At 42.1% G+C, this 19,068-nt stretch overlaps 1 protein-coding gene across 9 annotated transcripts in view; it reads left to right on the top strand.

The window, feature by feature from the left end:
* Positions 1–19,068, top strand: part of DNAI3 (dynein axonemal intermediate chain 3) — a 120,689-nt gene that overhangs the window by 78,245 nt on the left and 23,376 nt on the right. For 6 of the 9 annotated variants that reach the window (XR_011565826.1, XM_070786196.1, XM_070786193.1 and 3 more), the window contains exons 19-22: positions 4,610–4,740; positions 6,488–6,692; positions 8,146–8,237; positions 9,438–9,560. Coding sequence is in view for 8 of the 9 variants with exons in the window: in XM_070786196.1 (XP_070642297.1) it covers positions 4,610–4,740; positions 6,488–6,692; positions 8,146–8,237; positions 9,438–9,560 (551 nt within the window). In the remaining variant the exon portion in view is untranslated. Of the gene's footprint in view, positions 1–4,609; positions 4,741–6,487; positions 6,693–8,145; positions 8,238–9,437; positions 9,561–14,884; positions 15,142–19,068 lie in introns of those variants that run through there. The other 3 variants (XM_070786191.1, XM_070786197.1, XM_070786190.1) reach the window with 1 other exon arrangement.

The raw sequence follows: 19,068 nt of genomic DNA, 5'->3' as shown, positions 1-19,068 counted from the left end.
AGGTAGAAAGAGGAACAAATACAAAAACACAGAAGCTCACAAGAGCAGTGAACAAGTAGGAAACAGGGAGACCTCCTGGCCAAAGCATAGCAGTAGAGAGGACTACAGCAGCAGGAAAGGCTCCAGGAAGGACATTCGGGTCTAGATGGCAAAGAGCCTTGAGTGCCTCACTAAGCCATGGACCTCATCCTAGTACCATTGATATGATCAGAAAATCACTCTGTCAGGAGAGCAAGGTTTGGATTAATTTATTGGTGGGATGACCAGTTGCAATAGCATAGATGAGGAATGGAGAGGACTGATGTGCAGGCAGGGTGATGAGGATGGACAGAAGAGATTCAAGAGAGAGAGATTTAGAGATAAACATGCCAGGGCTTTGTGGCCTGTGGGATATGAGTGGAAAAGTAAAAGAGAAATTGCTTTTAATTTCTTGGCATTTAGTTCATTCCAAAAAAAAAAAGGAGAGAGAGAAATAGCTCTAACCACCTACTTAAAGGGCATTTTAAAATCATCTTCTTACTTTAATACTTAAAAAATTACCAATCAAGGATTTTGTAACATGGAAAGTCAAAGGACACTTATTCCCATTGGATAATGGTGAAGTTCAGGGACTGTCAATGTGTAGAGGTGCTGAACTGTAAATTGTACAGCTTACTTACATTCTGTGAACTGGCAGTGTTTTCCTTGGGAGTTACCAGCCCAATGGCATTCATAAACAGCATGGACATTTCCTGAGTAAAGATGAGGCAATTACTAGGACCCATTTTCTCTTGATCTGCCCCAAGTTCAAATGTGCAAGGCAAGAAGGAGAGTTTCTTCTTCTAAGAAGAAACTTCTAAAAGATGGATTACCCTACCTGAGCTATGTGTGATGAAGAAGTCATAATCAAACAAGGCTTCCAGATGACCCAAGAAATACAGGCTGATGTATTTGATGATGATGACAGTTGACATAATCATCTCATGTACTCAACTCACAAGTTGGCATGTGTCATGTGTCAGGCACTCTTCCCAGTACTTTCCATGGATTAACTCATTTAATCTTCACAGCGACACTGTGGATTTGAACCCAGGCTGTCTGTGCTCTTAACCACATCAGGATGCTAAATCCTTCTTTCGATAATGACTCTGGGAACTACGGTTTTGTTTGTTTAAGTTTCTTATCTGACTGGGGGCTCTGGCATTTCATTGAATAACTTAAGGATAGCTCCATTTACTGCTGAATGGCACTAAGGTCTTTCGAAGGATAAAAGGAAGGAAAAGTTATATGGGCTGAGAACATTCAACATATTAAAGCACCAGTCTTGATGGTTATCTATATTCCTATCACTGGTGGCAGAGGGCTTCTAGACTCCTGGATAGCCCTGTTCATAGAGTGAGATGGTATAGGAAATCCAGCTCAACAAAGACAAAACCAAGATCTGAGAAATACAGCATCAGCAAGAAGAAAGCTGCTGGTTTCCAGGGATCTCCTGCCTTCCCAGGAATCTTCCAGATCACTTCAAGATGGCCTTAGAAATAAGTCTTCTCTGCTGTCTTCAAGATGGAGCTTTGGTTAGAGGAAAACTGGCCTTTTTGTTTGTTTGTTTTTAACTTAGAAGAGCTACAGTTAAATTTGTACTTTATTAGGTTTTTCAAATAATTTTTAAATTGAGATAAAAATATACATAAACAAGAAATTTAACACGTTAACCATTTTTAAAGTATAGTTCCATGGTGTCAAGTATATTTACACTGTTGTGCAACTAGTCTCCAGAACTCTTTTCACCTTGTGAAACTGAAACTCTGTTCTGGTTAAACAGTAGCTCCCACTCCTTTCCTCTCAGCCCCTGGCCACCAACTTTATGCTTTCTATCCCTATGAATGTGACTGTCATAAGTACCTCATGTCAGTGGAATCATACAGTATTTGCCTCTTTGTGACTGGCTTATTTCCCTTAAAATAATATACTCAATTTTCATTCATGTTGCAGCATATGTCAGAATTCCCTTGCTTTTAAAGGATGAATAATACTCCATTGTATGGGCATACCACATTCTGCTTATCCATTCATCCATTAACGGACATTTGGATTGCTTCTACCTTTTCAGTATTGCAAATAATGCTTCTGTGAACATGGGTGGACAAAAATCTCTTTGACATTGTATCATCTTTTGGAAAGATTATGGTGGCTCTTTTTTCTGCTTAATGTTATGTTGGTGTTCTGAGAAAAAAAAATCAAACCTTCACATAGCTATTAATATGTTGAGATTCAGAGTAAGTTGGTGGTTTTAGTACAAAGTAGACACACAGTGTAGTTTGACCTAGACAGGCGCATATTTTTAGGGCCATCCCTGGGACTTGTGGGTCTGGGCAGCAAGGCGAGAGGAGCAGCCGGCTCCAAAGCCAGGCCAGGGGAGAGGAAACCAAGCCACAGCAGAGTAGACAGACTAGGGGAGCAGGAGTACCCTGGTGCCCAGGACAGAGACAAAGCGGAGGTCATCATTTTAATATCCAAACCAGCTCATCCTCTGGTCTTCCCAGTGGCAATAAATGGAAGGTACAATGAGCCTATTGCTCTTAACAGAAACCTGGCTGTCATTCTCAGCACTTCATTTCTTTCACCTGCATGTCAACTCTAGCTCACAAATATTTCTTGATTATCCACTCCTCCCTTGCATCTTCATTCAAGTCACCATCCTTTCTCACCATAAATGCAGCATCCACCTCCCATAGTGTCCCCTCTTTGCTTTTATCTCCTCTGATCTATTCTTCCCACAGCAGTCAGAGAATCGTTTCATATATCAATCAGATCGTCTTCTAGCCCTAAAGGACTCATTAAATCACATTATACTTAGAATGTATCTAAATGCTTTTCCTAATAAGGCTCTGCAGCACCGGGACTCACCAGGTCTTCATTTGTTTCCTATGTTTCACCCTGGGATTATCAGTTGTTGTTCAGTTGCTCAGTTGTCTCCAACTCTTTGTGACCCCATGGACTGTAACACGCCAGGCTTCCCTATTCTTCACTATCTCCTGGAGTTCGCTCAAACTCATATCCATTGAGTTGGTGATGCCATCCAACCATCTCATCCTCTGACACCCTCTTCTCCTCCTGCTTTCAATCTTTCCCAGCATCAGAGTCTTTTCCGTGAGTCAGCTCTTCGCATCAGTTGGCCAAAGTACTGGAGCTTCAGCTTCAGTATCAGTCCTTCCAACAAATATTCAGATTGATTTCCTTTAGGACTGACTGGTTTGATCTCCTTGCTGTCCAAGGGACTCTCAAAAGTCTTCTCCAGCACCACAGTTTGAAAGCATCAATTCTTCAGCGTTCAGCCTTCTTTATAATCCAACTCTCATATCTGTACATGACTAATGGAAAAATCATAGCTTTGATGATATGGACCTTTGTCAGCAAAGTGATGTCTCTGTTTTTTAATACACTATGTTTGTCATAGCTTTCCTTCCAAGGAGCAAGCGTCTTTTAATTTCATAGCCACAGTCATTGTCCATAGTGATTTTGTAGCGCGAGAGAAAGTCTGTCACTGTTTCCATTTTTTCCCCATCTATTTGCCATGAAGTGATGGGACTGAATGCCATGATCTTCGTTTTTTGAATGTTAAATTTTAAGCCAGCTTTTTCATTCTCCTCTTTCACCTTCATCAAGAGGCTCTTTAGTTCCTCTTCACTTTCTGGATTATCAGACTCCAGTCCTATTGCCTTCCTCAAAATTATAGATACTCTAAACACTTCCCAGGACTTTGTTGTGTATCATTCTCCTGTCTGGAATGCTGCTACTGTTGCTGCTAAGTCGCTTCAGTCATGTCCGACTCTGTGCCACCCCATAGATGGCAGCCCACCAGGCTCTGCAATTCCTGGGATTCTCCAGGCAAGAACACTGGAGTAGGTTGCCATTTCCTTCTCCAATGTACGAAAGTGAAAAGTGAAAGTGAAGCCGCTCAGTCGTGTCCGACTCTTCGCAATCCCATGGACTGCAGCCTACCAGGCTCCTCCGTCCATGGGATTTTCCAGGCAAGAGTACTGGAGTGGGGTGCCATTTACTCCACACCAAAATCTTCCCATGCCGAACTCAGGCCTAAATGACTCACCTTCAGAGAATCCTTTCGAAATGTCCCTTGTTATTTTTTCTTGTGGTATTTTTTTCCTTCATAATACATTTCACATTTTCTTATTATATACCTTGGGATTTGTTTGTGGAGTACCTGTCTTTCCACTGGATTTTAAGTTCTGAGAGGGCAGATCATGTTTGTTTATTAACCATTTTTTACCCAGCCATCCATAGCAGCTGGTACGTACAAACAGTCCACAAATATCTATTGACTAGCAATCTATAACACTGACTAAGTGATGGGTTAATAAATGAGTAAATGAATAAGAACAGAAAGTGTTCCTTTGAGCCTCCAAAGTGGCTTCGATGGGAATTTCCCTGGACTTTCCATAAAAGGAGGAGCTGTCCCTTGACAGATTGATTCACCTCAACTGACCTCTGGTTCTCCACTCTCAGACCTCATTAATCAGGACCTATCTGTCCATCAGAGATCTGCCCATTCTTCATTGTAGGAATGTAAACAGTGTTATGAAAGATGAAATGGCCTTTTCCACTCCAACAGCAAAGAAGCCTGTGAGCCTCTACACAGTCCATGATGGAGCTGTCCACACCGTTCAGAGGTCACCTTTCTACAAGGACATTATCCTCACTGTTGGGGGTTGGAACGTAGCCATCTGGAAAGAAGGTATTATGGTAAGTTGCCTGCAAAATGGAGGAGTAGGTGTGTGGTCCTTTATTATTGAGAAAAACAATAGGAACAACAGACTGTTCTGACATAACAACGCCTTTGGGACGCTTTTTAGAAATACTGGAACAGATGGCCTGGGCCCCAGCCTGTCAGCAGAACCAATACAAGCCTTTGGAAAACACAACCATTTGCTTTTCTTCCCTGAAGGCAGGAAACATTTACAAGTCTTTTGTTCTCTGAAACCAGTGTTGTCTTCTAAATACTTGTTGTGAGCTGTTCACTTGGTTTATGTTTTTCCCCTCCTCTTAAAATACAAGATGGGATACTGATTACTGTATGAAGCCCAAAGAAGCAATGGGTCTATCATCTTTGCTCCTGCACCAGGCAACTGGTCACCAGAAAGTGGGAGTAAGAAATCTAAGGGCTCTATCACCAGGCAGACAGAGACATGCAGAGGTCAGGATGGGGCAGTGCCAAGAATCCAGTGGTCAGGATTTAGGACAGGGCCTGGATCCAGATAGTCAGGAGCTAAACTGCCAAAACCTAGAAAGATTGGTATAATTGAGTGAAGCAGGAGTGCAGGAAAATCAGTATGATATGTCCCTTTCATGAGCTACTTAAGAGAATTATCAAAATCTGGGGGAAAAAAAAAATATATATATATATATATGAGTTTCATATCTATAATATATATATATTCTTGGACCTAACACTTTCCCCTTTTATTTCTGGGAGTCTAACTTACATGAATACTCAAAAAAATTGTGTGTGTACAAGTTTGTCATTGAAAAAAGTTGGGATCTCCTTAAGTGTCCTTCCAGAAAAGGACTTCTACTTCATACCAATGTCCTTTGGTATGATTTTTTTTTTGTCTTTACAACAAGCAAGTATTAGTTTTTCAGTTAAAGAAAAAAGAAATTAAGCCAAGATTGTCCAAAGACTGTGCAGGGGTCAAGAACCTGGTTAGCCACAGAAACCGAAGTAACTGAGCAAGAACAGATTGCAGGGTCTCCTGTAAGGAGTCCATGAATTAGTGGTGTTTGTCCCCCACAAGAAGCCTTTGTTTGCATGTTTGGGAAGGTAGGAGGCAGCTCCATAGCTTAGGTTAGTCCCGGAAGATATAAGTAGGTGAAGGGGTCCACCTGGTTGCCAGGTAGAGTGTGATGGTGGGAAGAGAATGCATTTTGATCTTCTGTCTCTATGAAAACCCCTCGAAGAAGGCAAAGTACCCCACAGCAGAGAAGAGAAATGATCTTATTATGTTACATTGGTGGTCCAAAATCTCTCCCCCAGAATATTCATAAACTACTGGATGCAGCTCACAGAACTGACTGTTCATCCCTTTTCCTGAACACCAGAGCTGTTTCCATGGTGAGTAGGCACCTGACAGGAAAATAAAGATATAAGCAAAATTTATAATCTTATAATCTTTACTCATCCAGTGTCCACCAGTCTCCAAACAAATAGCAATGGGCTTTAGGAACAGTTGAATTAGAACCACCAATAGCTCAATTAGAAAATTTGATCTTTTTTAAAAAGTCACTAAAATAAGAAAAAAAAATGCTATAAAAATATACAAGAAAGAAAAGAGCCAGCATATATAAAAACCCTATAAGGAAAACAAAGAAGACTTCTGAGTAGGCATAATTCTGCTGTTATATGATCATAGCCATCTGAGTTTTATTCTAAAAACAAAAAAAACCTTGTAAATATCCCTCAGATAATAACAAAAACTTTTGTTTTTAATTTTAGACCGGACCCCTCCTTCAGTCATGCTGTGCACCCAAAAGGTACACCTCAGGGCACTGGTCCCTGACCAGGCCTGGAGTCTTCTATATTGGCCGAGAAGATGGGTACATTGATATCTGGGACCTTCTTGAGAAAACTCATGAACCAGCCCAGTCCCAAAACATCTGTATAACTATGATCATGTACATCAAACCCTGGACCTTTTCTGGTATGTTAACTCTGATTAAAGGAGCAAAGTCATTTTGCATTTTTTAGGCCGGGGACATTTTGACATTCATCTGGAAAGCCTCTGATGTTGCTTCTCAAGCTTCTTCTCCCCATGCCACCTCCTCCCTTCCATCACTGCACTTCCTTTCCCTTCCCTCTTCTACTCAAATTTTGGTTACAACCTGAGTTTCACTAGTTTCTTCATCAGTTATTTCTGAGACACATTTTAGTATGTCAAGCAGGGGCTGATTTTGAACCACGCAATGAAAAGCATGCTTGTCACCCTCTCTGGGTCCCTAAATCACAGGGTGAACCCTAAATCCTTGCTACCTTTTGCTGCTTCTTTTTCAAATAGAATAAGTTCTGTATCTTTAATCTTTTGTTATGTCACAAATGTTCAATATTTTATCACTTTTATGGCTTTCCCCTGGACAATATCAAGCAGTTCTTTTCATGAAATCTCAATGACTCTGTGAGATCATATATCTATTTAAACTATAACTTTTGAATTAACTGTGAGGAAAAAATAGTGTATAACAGAGCAAGCAGAAATTCAAGAACATGTCGACAGAAAAGTAATTTATATCCTTTATCTCAGTTTCTCCATTTCACCCAAGTAATACTTTCTACCCAGACTAAGTATATATTTGCCTCATTTAAAAGAAGTTTCCCTTTGTTTCCAGAGATGCACGGGCATAAAATTGTCATTTTCTCAGAAAAAACATGAGGTTTAGAAACACAGTCTTCAGGATTTCTAGAGCGTCAGAGTCTGGCTACTACTTGACCGTATATGTCACAAAAATGTGTTTTCCCATATTTGCTGCAAAACATTGCTTTTGCATACCTAAAGGGATTACGATTCTAGGATTTAGCAATGTGAACCAGACCTTCTGAAAAGGAGGAGAAAAAAGTTTAGATAAGAAATTAAAATTCTCAAATATGCTTGTGTTTTATACCCATTTAAAATGACCAAAAGGAGCGATTTGTTTCTGTAATAAGAAAACTGGTTTTGGCTGTATTTGAAATTCATCTGGATAATGGCATCCTTTAGCCCTTACTGTCTTTGGTGAAAATTGGCATCATGATTTTTCTGTGAAAATCTTCCATGTATTGTACCTGCTTCCTTCTCAAATCTGCCATGGATCCAGTCAGAGAGGGTCAACCTCACCTGGGAGTCACAGTCCTTAAAGTAGAGACTAAGAAAACATGATTGGGGATGAGCAGGGTGGCTGAGAAAGGCTCAAGGTCTCAGCCTTCATTTCACCAACTGGAAAAGTGTCTTTCATGTGTTATTATAATCTGCAGTCATGAAGGTCTGATGAAAATGCCAAGATTATTATAATCACAACAGGCCCTTTGGGAAACACAAAGCAAAAATGCAGTACATGTTTAACCTCTAAGATGACTTTCTGATTGCAGAGCTGTTTTTTCTCCCCACTTTTTGAAACTTTTAGCTAAGCAGCAATTTATAGCCATAGCTGATTATTATGGAACACTGCATATATTGGAAATTCCTTGGACATTAAGTCACCCTTCAACCAATGAGGTTAGTAACTTTTGGCTTTGAGGATTTATGTGATCAGATACTGCTGAGACAGGTTTTAGAAATATGTTCAGAAATGACAGCATTTTTGCTCTGTAAGAAGATAAAAGAATCATGCAGTCAAAATAAGGGGATGTTAACCTAAATGGGAAAAGAATTTGAAAAAGAATAGATATATGTATACGTGTAGCTGAATCACTTTGCTATGCATCTGAAAGTAACACGACGTTGTTAATCAGCTATGCTCCAATATAAAATAAAATAATGAGGGGATGTATTCCTGTTGTATGAGATAAATGACTTAAAGCTAGAGGGGGAAAAAAGCATGCGATGAAAGAAAGGCCAAGTAAATGAAGCCCAGATTCAGAGAAGAATTGATTTGGGGATTCATAATCATAGGAAGTTATTTTCATATTGTAACCCAAGCATGGGACTTTATTTTGGTGATACCCTTCCCAGAGGACCCAGCTGACATTTTTTTGCATCTCTCCATCGCCAGCCTCCATCCATCCTTCCCCAACTTGGTGTACTGCCGGCAGCAGGTCTGAAGTGGCAGTGTTCTGCCCCTCCATGCATAGCATCCAGGGGTTTTGTTTCAAGCAGTGTTAATAGTTATTTTATAAAAAGAATATCAATAAATAGTACATAAATATGGATACAGTAAACATTAAATATATAGATTGCAATCTGTTGCAAGTTCCAACAATATCAACCTAGTTACTTGCAGGCAAAAAACTCTCCCTGCTTTGGTCACCTCGCCCAAGGTCTCTGATACCTTCCCTGCTCTATTCTTCTGCCCACACACGCTCCCCAGGGGACCAGGAACTCAACTCTGCTTCCAGCCCCTCTAGGGTTTCCACTGACATCCTCGTCTGGATTTTCCAAGTTTGACTGATAATGCAAAACTTCCCTCAGCCTTAAAAGTGAGAAGGAGAAAAAGGAGGGAAAAGAGGCATCCAAGGACATTTCTCTTACAAAATTACAATTTTCTGCAGCCCTCTCCTTCCAATCCCACTCCTTTTCTGCCATCCCCCAATTCGCAGGTCCCTAAACCTCAGCCCTCTGGTAGTGGGCTTTGGGCCTTATCCCAAAGCAGGCAATCTAGCTAATAACTTACAAGCAGCAGACGTTCTTCCAGAGCCTTGTCAAGAACATGGAGGCTTCTGTGTGAGCCCCGCTCTCATGGGCCTGTATTTCTAACAGGTATCAAGTGTAAGTCACTACTTTGAAAGAGAAGTCAAACATCTGGAATATGTAGAACAGCGCAGAAAAATTCGTGAACAGGAAAAGAGAGAAATGGAGCTGGAACTGGAGAAGAAAAAAGTTGTAAGTTAAATTTCAGAAACCAAAATTGCTTTCCTCTAACACTAGTAGGATTATATTTGTTTGGCTTAGTCCACAGATTCAAAAGAAAAAATATGCCTTTTCACATTCTTCTCTTCTTCTCATGGGAGTCAAGAGGGCAGTTCTCTGATTTCCTAGCTTAGTGTGAGTCAAACTACCAATTGGACACCTAGTGAGACTCTATCCAATTTAGATTCTGAAATTTTCTATATTTCAAGTCCTTAGATTAAAGTGAAGTGAAGTGAAGTGAAGTGAAATGAAGTTGCTCAGTCGTGTCCCACTCTTTACGACCTCATGGACTGTAGCCTACCAGGCTCCTCCGTCCATGGGATTCTCCAGGCAAGAATACTGGAGCGGGTTGCCATTTCCTTCTCCAAGGGATCTTCCCAATCCAGGGATCGAACCCAGGTCTCCCGCATTGGAGGCAGATGCTTTAACCTCTGAGCCACCAGGGAAGCTTTAGATTAGGTGGTATCTAAATACCAATATGGATACAGAGATTCAAAATTTGAATGCTTTCATTTCATAGAAACTTAATATTTAATGAATAATGCATTAAAATAGTGTAAAAAAGAGTGGAATATGAATTAAGACATGTGGACTCACATCGCATGTCTACCACTTACTAGCCATGAGATCTAGAGCAAGGTTTGCATCTTTGCTGAGTTTTGGTTCTCTTGTTTTTAAAATGGGAATACTAGTAACAACCTTTTAAGATTACTGTGAGTATTTCAGTTAGGTAACCTGACAAATAATAAACTGGCATTAAGTGGGAGCTAGTATATAGAGGGTATAATAGCTACTAGTTGTTGCTCAGTCCCATCTGACTCTTAGCAACCCCATGGACTGTGTAGCCCACCAGGTCTCTCTGTCCATGGGATTCTCCAGGCAAGAATACTGGAGTGGGTTGTCATTTCCTCCTCCAGGGGATCTTCCCAACCCAGAGATTGAACCTTCATCTCCTGAGTCTCCTGAATTGCAGGTGGATTCTTTTCCCCTGAGCCATTGGGGCTCAGAACCCACCTGCCAGTGCAGGGGAAGTAAGGGACATGGGCTCTATCCCTGAGTCTGGAAGATCCCCTGGAAGAGGGCCTGGCAAGCCTCTCTAGTATTCTTGGTGTGCTACGGTCTCCTGGTGGGTTATGGTCCATAGGGTCGCAAAGATTCAGACACGACTGAAGCAGTTTAGCACAGCACAGCACAGCACAGTATATAGAGACAGATGAACGAATAGATACAAATTTTACTGTAATAGACTGGAACTGTGAAATTTGCGATTGAGGATAATTTGGTGTAGGACACATCCTTCTTAAACTCTACCAAAAAGGAACCTAAAGCTCTGAAGCCCTCACCCTCGTCTTTCTCAACCTCTCTGATGTGATTTTACTTTGTTGGTCTTCCCTTGACCAATGGAATTGGGGTCTTTAAACAGTCTGTGAATTCAGCTCTTCTTTCTTTCTCACTTGAGGTCATCTCAGTCCATATTTCTGCTTTTCTCTTGCTCATTCCCTTCCTTGCCCTTTTGGCAACAACAATTTCATCACTGCCTTCTGTTTCCTTATAGCCAAATATATAGCCTCCCCCAATATAATTACTCATGTGAGACCCTAGGTCTCAATTAAAAACACAAACATATGGAAATATTTTCATGTATTGCATTAGCAAATAGATTAACATTATCATACTGTTACATACAAATTAGTGTAACAAAAGCAGATGAAGCATCATTTCAAAACATTGTTTAGTGGTGATGAGATATAAAAAAAAGCCAATTAATTGACCTTGTTTACTACCAAAAAAATGGTCTTGGTCTGTTCTTTTACATGATCACAAACATTGGATGAACTTCTGCCGTGGGAGATTACCTGCCACATTTTCCAACACCAGCAATCATCCGCAATTACTAGGAGCGTTTACTTATTTATTTTTTATAATTGTACTTTATTTATTTATTGAAAAATTTGAGGAGGGCTCTGCTGGGTCTTCACTGTTGCTTAGGCTTTTCTCTAGTTGCAGAGAGCAGGGGCTACCCTCCAGCTGCAGTGCGCGGGCTTCTCATTGCAGTGCCTTCTCTTGTTGTGGAGCACAGGCTCTAGGGCACCAGGGCTTCATAGTTGCGGTGCCTGGGCTCTAGAGCGCAGGCTCAATGGATGTGGCACACAGGTTTAGTTGCTCCGCAGCATGTGGGATCTTCCTGGACTAGGGATGAACCCCAGTCTCCTGCATTGGCTGGAAGATTCTTTACCACTGAGCCACCAGGGAAGCCCCTAGGAGTGTTTAAATAGCATAGTGACAGCTAATTATCCATATAAGATAATAATAATTTTCATGTGAAGTACTTTAAAAACACTTGAATATTGTAATAATCATATCTTGGAATTGAGTTTCTAAAACTTTTCCACCTTCTTGTTGTAACTTCATTTCCATCTGGCATTGTACCCCTCTTAAAGTAGAGCTTCCATGTCTCAAGTTTTCTCTGGAACTAGACTGCGGATAAATGAGTACATTTAAAGGGGTTCCTCTGTTACATTTAGAACATGAATAGAGTCACCAAGGAAAAACAGCCAAATGTTCATCAGAAGTATCTCCTTACAAGCGATGGCTGATGATAGGAGACATGGGAACAAACTGTAACAGCCTCAGACAATTGCCGTGGGGATTAAACGAGTTAAATATTTACAGCACTTAGCCAGTAACTGACAGATGGGAAGTGCTAATGTGTCCACTATTAGTATTATTACAGAGGGCAGGAGATAATCACACATCCATCCAGCAAGGCCGGTCTTCATGAGTGCCCCCCCTCAGCTGGCAGAGATTAGGCTATGCACTTCAACCCACAGATATGAGGGTAATCATATACCCATCTCTTTGCAAACATTGAATCTGGATACCACTCACTTATTGAAAATTAATAGTAATTACAGCTCTAACAGCACACAAAATGGGAATTTTCTTAACTGGAATTTCAGCTGAAGACCCAAAGCAGAAAACAAGCAGTAGTTTCCATGTGATTCATTCAGAATTCAAAACAATTCTGCAGCCCTTATTCAATGACCCACATCCAGGCTACACAAGGGAGGCAAGAGCTATGGGGAAAGAGGTTGGAAGAGAGAAATTTTTTTTTTTTTGAGAGAAGCATTGGAGGGCTGTGTATTCCCCATTCCTACTCCTGCAATACCACCCAGACTCTGGGAGGAGACCATCAAGGGAAGCACTGCTGGGGACAGGTTGCTGGTGAGGATGGACAATTGGCCTCATACCCCTGGCAGGAGGCTCGCTGAGCCACAGAAATCCAAGGGCCAGAAACTGCCAAGGGACCAGAGCAGACCGTCCAGGGAGAATATAGGAAACCCAGGGACAGGGACCTGACTCCTATGGCTGGAAATTCTGCAAGCAAGAGGTTGGCTTGAACAGCTCTGACAGACTAGTGGAGAGAGGACCAGTGAGCAAAGAACTTGTACTGATGGCAGAATGAGGGGGTGAGTTGTCCTGGGGTCAGGTGGGAACTTGAAAGTGGCTAGGCTCAAATCAGATGCCTCAAAGGACTTTCTTAACGGAGTGAGGCAACCTGTGGAGGCGACCAATGGAAGTGCGCAGGGGGCATTTCAGTTCTTCACTTACATACTGGGCTGGGCTGGATCTTCAGATAATCTGAAAATGACACTATTCCTAATATCTAAAAGTGGTAGGAAATGCTGCAGAATCTGTCACAAATGTGGCAAAGGACAAAAGTTAGGAGAATAACATCTTTCTACTCTCACCCTATCAAGTCCTGCTCTTTTTGTGAACTGGTTATTGTAGTTAACACCTATTAAGTGCTTACTGTGTGCCATGTACCATTCTGAGGACCTGCCATGTTTAATAATTCATTTACTACTCTCAGTGGTATAATGTGGTTACAGTGATTAGACATGAGGAATCTGAGGAAGCAGAGATATTAAGAAAGGGAAAAAGCAAACATAAAGCACAAATACAGCAGGGGATGAAGGGAACTTCAGGCATGGTGAACACTGAAAAGAAGAAAATGCCTCTTGCACATGATTCTCAGGAAACTAGAATAAAATACGGTGGTGGTGCCCTCGATAGAATCCTCAAAGACAGAGTTTTGTGACAAGAGACCAGAAGGCACAGGAAGACATTAGGGTGGGGAGAGGGCAAGAGGAGGAGAGACAGAACCAACACAGGGGGATCCTGTGGGGGCTCGGTGGTAGAGTCCGCCGGCCAATGCAGGAGCCACGGGCACGGCCCCTGGTCCGGGAAGGTCCCACATGTCACAGAGCGACTGAGCCCTGCACCACAACTGTGGAGCCTGTGCACAACTACTGAGCCCACACACCGCAACTCCTGAGGCCCACGTGCCCTCGAGCCCGTGCTCTGCAACAAGAGAAGCCACCCCGACTAGAAAATAGCACCCACTTGCCACAAAGCAGAGAAAAACCTGTGTAGCACAGCCAAAAGAAATAAATAAGATTATTTTTTTTAAAAATCACAGGACGACATACCAATATGAAGTAATGGTAAATTCATCTGAAAGGAGACACAGATGAGAAGAAACAAAATCTTAAAAATCATAATGACTGCCCTAGCAGATACAATAACTTTCATTAATTAATTTAATTTAAATTAAAAGACTAACTAAACCAGAACAGTACCCATGCAAACATTGACAGATCAAAGAACAAAACAGATGACTCAGATTATTCAGCAAGTGGTGTTGGGTAAATTAGCTGAATAAATGGTCTGTTGTTTTTCCCCTCCCCTCTCAGCATGCTCTTCCCTCTACCGGTGGCAGGAGCTCATAGGCTAGCCTGGATTCCCTCTGCCCCTGAGAGCCCACATCCAGTCCATCACAAAATTTGATCAGCTCCACCACTAGGAGATACCTTGAGACTGCACACACTACTCTGCTGACCTGTGCCCCTCCTATTCAGGGTCAGCAGCCCCTCTCCCTGACTATGAAAGAGATGCCCTCCTGCCCCCTGCCCCACAAAGCCCTTCTGGAGAACAGCAGCCAGTCCGGCCCTTCAGAAATAACAGAAGTTCCTTCCACGGGACTTCCCTGGTGGTCCAGTGGTTAAGACTTTGCCTTCCAATGGAGGGAGGTGTGGGGTTCTATCTCTGGTTGGGGAGCTAGATCCCACATGCCTCACAGCCAGAAAACCAAAACATAAAAGCAACATTGTAGCAACTTCAATAAGGGCTTTAAAAAGTCCAAATCAAAATCTTAAAAGGAAAGAGCCTCCTCCAGCCTTTGGTATCTCTAGCTGTCAGAGTTTTATACAAATGACTTGCTTTTCTCCCCCTAGAAAACGTTTCAGAAGTCAAAAGAACAACTGGAGGCTGAATTGAAAATGGACTACGAGAGTTATTTGGAACTGGAGAAGACTATCCTCACCAATCTAGGTCTAAGCAAAGAGAAAGAATCAATGTCATACGTGGAATTAGTGTAGAAAAGTTTTCTGTAGAGGTGTTTTGGGGGTCTGTGGGAATTTTCTTTTTGCTCATTATTTTTTATGTAAGGTGAGCTAGCAAACTAGACATTAAAAAGATTTACTTGCACATATTAAGTTTTTATCTCACTACAATTAAAACTTTTGAATTAAGCAATAAGATCTGTTTCAGTTTGGGGACTGAATGTGTACTAAACTTTGTACTGAATATAAAAGGGGTTGATAATGAAGCTTTCATTTTCCTGTAGTATTACAGAGCTTAAGACATCCACACTCAATCCTCAGTCAACATCTATTCAGAACGCCTGATCCCAGACCAGAAGGGGAAATCAAACTTTGCTTCTAATTATCAGGTTGTTTTTGGTCACATCTCCACCAAGTGCTCCCACTGGGCCACTGCACAGATTATCAGGCCATGAGCTAAACAAAATATTAGTAAATTGAATCCCGGAATACACACTGAAAGAGGGTAACGTATGAAGATATCACATTGAGCTTATCTAGGAAATAAAAAGTTAGTGTAACAGTAGTGCTCAGTCGCTTCGGTCATGTCTGACAAGAACACTGGAGTGGGTTACCATACCCTTCTCCAGGAGATCTTCCTGACCCAGGGATCAAACCTGCATCTCTTACATCTCTTGCTTTGGCAGGTGGGTTCTTTACTGCTAGCGCCACCTGGGAAGCCCAATGTAACAGTAGAGAGTAAATCAACAATTGACTGAAGGAGAGAATTTATGATACCAAATAAACGCAGTAAAACATTCACTAAAATTCAACAGCCACTTATGATAAAACAGTAAATTCTTTGCAACTACAAAAAGAAGGAAACCTCCTTAACTAGATGCATGGTATCTAAAACAATCCTACAACAAACGTTATACTTAATGGTGAAAAGTTGAAAGTTTCCCTCAGAAGTGTGGAATGAGATGATGTGCACTGTCCCGTCTTCTAATCAGTATCTGGTTAAACTGAAGCTTAACCAGTGTGGGCACACAAAGGCAACAGCATATGAAACTGAGTTGTGAAAGAGCTTAATGTGTCTCAGTAAGAGATTCAACACACACACACACACACACACACACACACCCACGGGATTTCCCTTGTGGCGGTCCAGGGCTTCCCAGGTGGCGCTGGTGGTAAAAAAAAAAAATCCACCTGCCAATGCAGAAGACACAAGAGATGCAGGTTCAGTCCCTGGGTGGGAAAGATCTCCTGGAGGAGATCTCCTGGCAATCCACTCCAGTATTCTTGCCTGGAGAATCCCATGGACAGAGGAGCCTAGCGAGTTATAGTTCAGGGGGTCACAAAGAGTTGGACACAACTGAGCGACTGAGCACACCAGTGGTTAAGACTCCACAGTTCCACTGCAAGGGGCACGGGTTTGATAACTGGTCAAGGAACTAAGATTCCCACATGCCGAGTGCCCTCCCCCTGCAAAAAAAAGTGGTTCAACATCATGGCAAAGTGACCAGCGTGGGAGGTGGGTTGAGGGGAAAATAGCAGGAGATGAGACTGGAGCTGAGACTTGGAGCCAGATTGTGAAGCCTCCCTTAAACTAAGTAAAGAAAGTTGGATTAGAGTTTTCAAATAATGGGGAATTAATGGAAGGGCTAAGCAGGAAGGTGACATGATCAGCTTTATATTCAGGAAGATAAGGAACAGGTTAGAGTGGGAGAGCCTTGAGGCAGGAAATCCTAACAGAAGACAGTTATAATAGTTCAGGGTAAAAGATTAGGACACCCTGTCCCAAAGCTTAAAATAAAAATGAAAGGCTGATTGGATGGGATAGGGAAGACAAAGGATGATGCCAAGGTTTATAAGTTAAATTGCTAGAGGAAGTAAAACTCAAAGTTATTTACCAAAAGTCAGGTAAGTAGTAGCACATGTCTGAGTGCCTTTGGCCAGATGACTTACTGCTGTGAAACATTCTCCTTCTGTGGAGTAACATTTTATAACAGCAAATGAACACCTGCATATAAGTGATGGTGTCCAGCACATGTTAGTGTCATTACTGGAATGTCTCAGGGACTCAACTTTGTGCCTGAATTTTTTTTCTTTCATTTTTTTTTTTTATAATCCACACTCATGTCTTAGCTGAACCTATCCAATCTCATAGCTTTACATACAACCTCCATACCTGGCTGGGACTTTTCCCATAAAATCGAGCTGTATATTCACTTGTGTACTTAATGTCTCTGCTGCTGCTGCTAAGTCACTTCAGGTGTGTCCGACTCTGTGCGACCCCATAGACGGCAGCCCACCAGGCTCCCCTGTCCCTGGGATTCTCCAGGCAAGAACACTGGAGTGGGTTGCCATTTCCTTCTCCAACGCATCAAAGTGAAAAGTGACAGTGAAATCGCTCTTAGCGACCCCATGGACTGCAGCCTACCAGGCTCCTCTGTCCATGGGATTTTCCAGGCAAGAGTACTGGAGTGGGGTGACTTAATGTCTCTACTTAGGTGTATAATGTGTGCATGCTCAGTTGCTCAGTCATGTTCGACTCTTGGTGACTCCACAGACTGTAACCCAGCAGGCTCCTCTGTTCTTGGGATTTTCCAGGTAAGAATACAGGTGTGGGTTGCTATTTCCTCCTCCAGGGGATCTTCTCGACCCCCGTCTCCTGCATTGCAGGCAGATTGCCATTGAGCCACTGAGGAAGGCTGGGAGTACAGTAGGCATCTCATATTTAAACATGTCCCAAATTGAGTCCCTGAATTTCTCTCCAAAATCCATGCTTCCTTCCCACTGTCCTCTAGTCACCTTGCTTCTAGTTGCTTGGGCAAAAATCTTGATGTCATCCTTCATTTCTCTCTTTCTCTCACAATTCATGGCCAATCTATGAGCAAATTCTTTTGACCACACCTTCAAAATACACCCAGAACCTGGTCACACCTCTCCTTCCCCAGTGTTCCCACCATGGTCCAAGCCACCTTCATCACTGGTGGAATTGTCATATTGATCTCCTAACAGTTCTCTCTTCAGTCTCAACAGCAGGCAGGTGGTGGTTTAAGTGGAAGCCAGTGGCTGTCATTCTTGCATTCAGAGCTCCTCCTCAGCTTCCCAGCTAACTCAGGGTAGGAGCCCAAGGCTTTCCTGGACCTGCAAGTGCTCATGTGGTCAGACTTTCTGTTGTCAGATGGGTTTCATCTCTCCTTCTCCTCCCCTCATCACCCCACCATCATGGCAGCCTCCTTCCACCCAACATGCCAGGCTTGGTCCTGACCCAGGTATTTGTGCTCAATAGTCTGTGCTTTCTGTAGTGATTTTCCCTGTTTTATTTTCATATGCTCTCTCAAAGGGAAAAAAAATATTTTGAGTACTTGCTATATACTAGCCTCTACATTAAAAAAAATATTTTTTTAATTGAAGTATATAGTTGAAAGGGGCTTCCCAGGAGGCTCAGTGGTAAAAAATCTGCCTATCAATACAGGAGATGTGAGTTTGATCCCTAGGTCAGGAAGGTCTCTTGGAGAAAGAAATGACCATCTACTCCAGTATTCTTGCCTCAGAAATTCCATGGACAGAGGAGCCGGGCAGATTATATATTCCATGGGGTTGGAAAAGAGTCTGACATAACTTAGTGACTAAACAACAAGTACAGTTGAACAGAGCATTCAGGGTCTTACTGGGAAGGCAACATTGGAGCAAGGATCTGAAGAAGGTGAAGGGTTTTGCCCTGCTGTCTTCTAGACTGTGTTTCCTAACCCAGCCCCGTCTTCAACCCCAGATGACTTTTGCTTTAGCTTCCTGTGGGCAACTCTTAGTACAAAAGAAGAAGGTGGGACTACAGAGAAAACAGGAGTGTCATGGTTACATGACAAAATCCATTACCTGGAGCTGGCACATTGTTGTCTCAAACAAAAGTGGGGTTTTCTTACCACAGAAGATACTGAATAAGTGTCTTCCTTAGGGTTATCAAGTAAGAAGCTTAGCATGGTCGGGCATACAGCAAGCAGTAAATGTTTTGCTACTATTTTATCTAATTTTTAAATACAATATGATTGTAATATTCATACTATTGATAAACATGGGGTTCATCT

Source organism: Bos indicus, chromosome 3, assembly GCF_029378745.1.
Source record: "Bos indicus isolate NIAB-ARS_2022 breed Sahiwal x Tharparkar chromosome 3, NIAB-ARS_B.indTharparkar_mat_pri_1.0, whole genome shotgun sequence".
Taxonomy (NCBI): Eukaryota; Metazoa; Chordata; class Mammalia; order Artiodactyla; family Bovidae; genus Bos; species Bos indicus.
Note: the sequence above shows the minus strand (reverse complement) of the source record. Positions and strands in the feature narration are given on the sequence as shown.